Here is a 3,591-nt window from a genome sequence, read left to right on the forward strand (position 1 = left end):
CCCACAGGCTGCCCCACGCCAGCAGACAGTGCTGGGTGAGCAAGCGTGGGAAAGGCAGGCGGCCCAGTCAGAAGAGGCCCGGACAGCCCAGAGGAAATAGTCCCTACTGGTGGCTTTCAGGCACCGAGGCACAACAGGGAGGGGTAAACTCGAGCTGTGCGGCCAGCACTTGCGGTGCTGGACAAGCCAGGAGGCTGTGATACAGGTGGCTAGGAACATGCCCGCCCCCGCCTCTCCTCCACCACGGGCCCCTCCAAGGGGCAAGATGGAGCCTACACTGCCAGCCCCAGAGAGGACCACAGACCACTGAAAACCAACATTTTATTGAGCTCACCCCTCAGAAATCTACTCCAGCAGATTTTCTCTTTGCCGTGGGCATCACAGTCTCAGACGGGGGTGTGACCAGCACTCCCCCCGCCGCCCACAATATGGCCAACCCACAAGAGGAAGGCTCCTTCTGGGGACAGGCCACTGCAGAATGGGCTGGGGCCAGGAGAGCAGTTAACCATAAAGACCCCAGAGGTATAATTCATCTCTTACAAAAAAAAAAAAAAAAAAGAAAAAACAAGTATGAAACCTCAGGAGTGTCCCAGCACTCAGAGTTTAAATATAAAAAAACGGGTCATAAGAAAACAGTTAAAAAGACAACAAAACCAACAAGGCCACCTCCAGGGTGGTGGTCCAGGGGGAGGGGCCCAGCCCCACCCCCGCACTGGCCAGCAGCACGTCACTGGAGGAGGTGGAGGCCCCAGTCCAGGAGCAGCACCAGCAGCAGCAGCAAGGACAGCTTGCGCCCCCGGGTGGGGGACACCTGTAGGACAAAGATGGAGAGAGGTGAGGACCGCCAGCCTGGAAGGTGCTTGGCTCATTCTACAGCTCGCCTCCCGTGCCCGCTCTGTGCGTAGGACTGGGGTGGAGAAGAGGAAGTCAGGTAAGGTGGGGACACGGGAGCACCTCGCTCAGAACCGGAGGGGTCTGGGACAAGGAGACCAGAAAGATGAGGGCAGGAGGAGCAGGAAAGGAAAGTGGCCCTGAGGACACGGCAGAGGCGGGGAGGAGGCCAAGGCACCTGCCCTGGGCGGATGAGTGAGAAAGGAGACAGGCCTGCCAGGCGAAGGCACACCCGGCAGAGGGAGACGCCTGAGCGCGGAGGGGAAGCGGCCAAGACCCCCGAGCACCCGAGCACCCGAGCACCCGAGCACCCAGCCAGCGAAGCAGGAGCCTCAAACCCAAAGGCCTTTGGGACTAGGCAGAAGTAGAAATGGGTGAAGCGGGCAGGACCGCAGGGAGTGGCAGGGACTGTGGCATTGGGAGAGATGTCCCATGGAGCGGCTGCTCCAGAGCTCCGGCCTGTCCCAGCTTACCCTGTCCCTGAGGGTCAGGAAGCTCCAGAACCTTCTGTTTCCCCTGAGGTTAGTGAGTGCATCCATAAAACTCCTAAGAACACCCCTCAGGCCTGTCTGGTAGGTGAAAGCCAAGCTGTAAGACAAATGGGAGGGGGCGGGGCCGTTACTGTGGGACAGGGGCCTATCTCCCTGCCCCCCCCACCCTCACGCACGGCACCCTCACGCCCTTGTCTGGGTGGTTCCGTCAATGACCACCACCCTCCATGGGCTGCTTCTGGTCTTAAATCCATCTGATTTCCTGTTTCCTTCCTCCCCCGCCTGCCAGGCCGCTGTGGTTTGGCGTTGCGTCCTGGAGCTGGCTGTGGCAAACACGCCATTGTCCACACGCCCACAGAGCAGGTCCAGGAGAGCAGGTCCTCTCGAGAGGAGCTTTACTTTGACAGAGGCCTGGGCTCGCCAAAGGCAGGCTGCTGCCCTGGGGAGCAAGCGACTACATCGATTTTGGTCCTGGTCTCGAAGAGCAAGGTTTCTATGCTGCCACCTTGACCCCTCCTGTGAGGAGGGGACACCGAGTGTCACTGGGAGAGATGCCTGGTGCAGAGGACTCTGCCAAGGACACACAGACAGCTCCGCCAGAGCTCGCTCAGTATGTCCTGTCATTTTAAGTCAAGACCCTTTCGCTCGACACGGGAAAGAGGGAATGGGCTCAGGTTCTGCTCTGCTGCCAAAGCAGGAAGAACGAGGTGGCAGCAGACCAGCTCCAAGCGCTGGCGCCTCCTGGGGGCGGGGAGAGCGAGGGTTCCCACCATTTGGGAGTGGAGCCATGTCCCCCTAGGGCCTCCCGCGGGCTGGTTACCTGTACACCGCCATCCAGGGCAGCTCGGCAATGCGGGGCAGCGTCCACCTCACTTCCATCTCGTCCCCAATGAAGGCCAGCCGCATGGCCACCTCGTGGGGGATGTCCCTGTGGAGAGGGGTACAGGAAGTCAGGGGTAGGTAGTGCCAGTGACCCTCATACCCAGACCCACCTGGCCATCAGGCCACAGGTTCATGGGGCACAGAGCAGGGCGAGAAGCAAGCAATCTTCACATGCCCCTGCTTGGGCTCCCCTACTTTACTGCAGAAGCAGTCAGCAAGTGCCGTGCACAGGTGCACACTCCCTGAAGTGTGGGAGCGGGGAGCAGGGGGCTTCGGGTTTGGTCTGAGCCCTTGGAGGGGGTGGGGGCAGGGAGACACCATGGGCAGTGGGGCTGGGGGGCGGAGGTGCTCTGAGCCCTTCCCACAGGCGTCTGAGCTCACTCCTCTCCTCCTGAGGGGGAGCTCTGGGGCCTGCTCCCCTGTCTCCAATCCTGAAATCACCTGTGTCACCACCCTTCTCAGAAAGGAAGGGCTGACGGCCCACCTGCCCTGCCCCCCACTCTCAGTGAACCCTGGGTCCCTGACGGAAATGGAGGCGCACACTCCCACCCATTCTCCAAGTCGGCCTCTCCCCTCCCCCGTGGGCACCTGGGCGGGTGTCAGCCCTGCTCTCAGGGGTTTGCCCACACATTCCATCCCGGTGACTGGGCAGCTGCCTGGGAATTCCCAGAGAGGCCGCCCAGCCCAGCCCATGCCATCTACCGGTCTCCCGGGCTCCATGCTCTGTCTACTCCAGGGGGGCCGGCTGGAGGCTTGGAGGGCAGGCTGGCAATCAGGGAGGGGGGCTTAGGTCCCACCTGTCTGCCGACACTTGTGGGGCCTCAGGAAAACAGTGCCCCGGCCAGCCTTCTCTTACCTTACTGTCATTTACAGGTTGGAGGAAAAAGGCAGATTTTTGGGCCCCTCCAGCCCTAAAATCGCAGCCAGCCCCAATCCCCAAGTCTAAGACCTAATGACTACATTGAGTCCTGAGGCCCAAAGCAGGAGGAGACGTCCGGAACCCTGGGACTGATCCGTGGAAAGTCTCCACTTCGCCACCCTGACAGCCAAGGCCAGGAGCTGCCCTGAGGTGGCCTCAGGCTACGTCAGCGCCATCTCTTAGGAGGCCTTGATGAGGTGATCCTGGTCAGGCATCACCTGTCCTAAGGCCGTAAGTCTGAACCATCTCATGGCTGGTGCCCAAGGTCCTCCCTGGGGCTGTGGACAGACTGGATGCTCTGAGGGGACTCGGGGAGCTGGCATCAGAGCAAAGCTTCCCTGCCCCAAGGCACCTGCCCCCATATCACACCTGGGGAGTTCCCAGTCTGGAGCCCTTCCCGGAACCCAG

The 3,591-nt window shown here is 61.1% G+C and overlaps 1 protein-coding gene and 1 long non-coding RNA gene across 3 annotated transcripts in view; one reads left to right on the forward strand and one right to left on the reverse strand.

Annotated features, from left to right (window-relative positions):
• Positions 1-676: 676 nt before the first annotated feature.
• Positions 677-3,591, reverse strand: part of BIK (BCL2 interacting killer) — a 4,192-nt gene continuing 1,277 nt past the window's right edge. The window contains exons 2-4 of the mRNA XM_006917344.3: positions 2,203-2,310; positions 1,365-1,479; positions 677-811 (exon numbers count right to left, since the gene is read on the reverse strand). Of these exons, the coding sequence (XP_006917406.2) occupies positions 728-811; positions 1,365-1,479; positions 2,203-2,310 (307 nt within the window). The 3' untranslated portion in view covers positions 677-727. The remainder of the gene's footprint in view (positions 812-1,364; positions 1,480-2,202; positions 2,311-3,591) is intronic.
• LOC107196053 overlaps positions 747-3,591 on the forward strand; it is a 4,249-nt gene continuing 1,404 nt past the window's right edge. Inside the window, exons 1-3 of one of the 2 annotated variants that reach the window (XR_001517366.2) lie at positions 747-834; positions 1,672-1,992; positions 3,138-3,585. This is a non-coding gene — a long non-coding RNA (uncharacterized LOC107196053). Of the gene's footprint in view, positions 835-1,491; positions 1,993-3,137; positions 3,586-3,591 lie in introns of those variants that run through there. The other variant, XR_003047953.1, reaches the window with a different exon arrangement.

This window comes from Pteropus alecto, unplaced genomic scaffold (genome assembly GCF_000325575.1).
Source record: "Pteropus alecto unplaced genomic scaffold, ASM32557v1 scaffold157, whole genome shotgun sequence".
Lineage (NCBI taxonomy): Eukaryota > Metazoa > Chordata > Mammalia > Chiroptera > Pteropodidae > Pteropus > Pteropus alecto.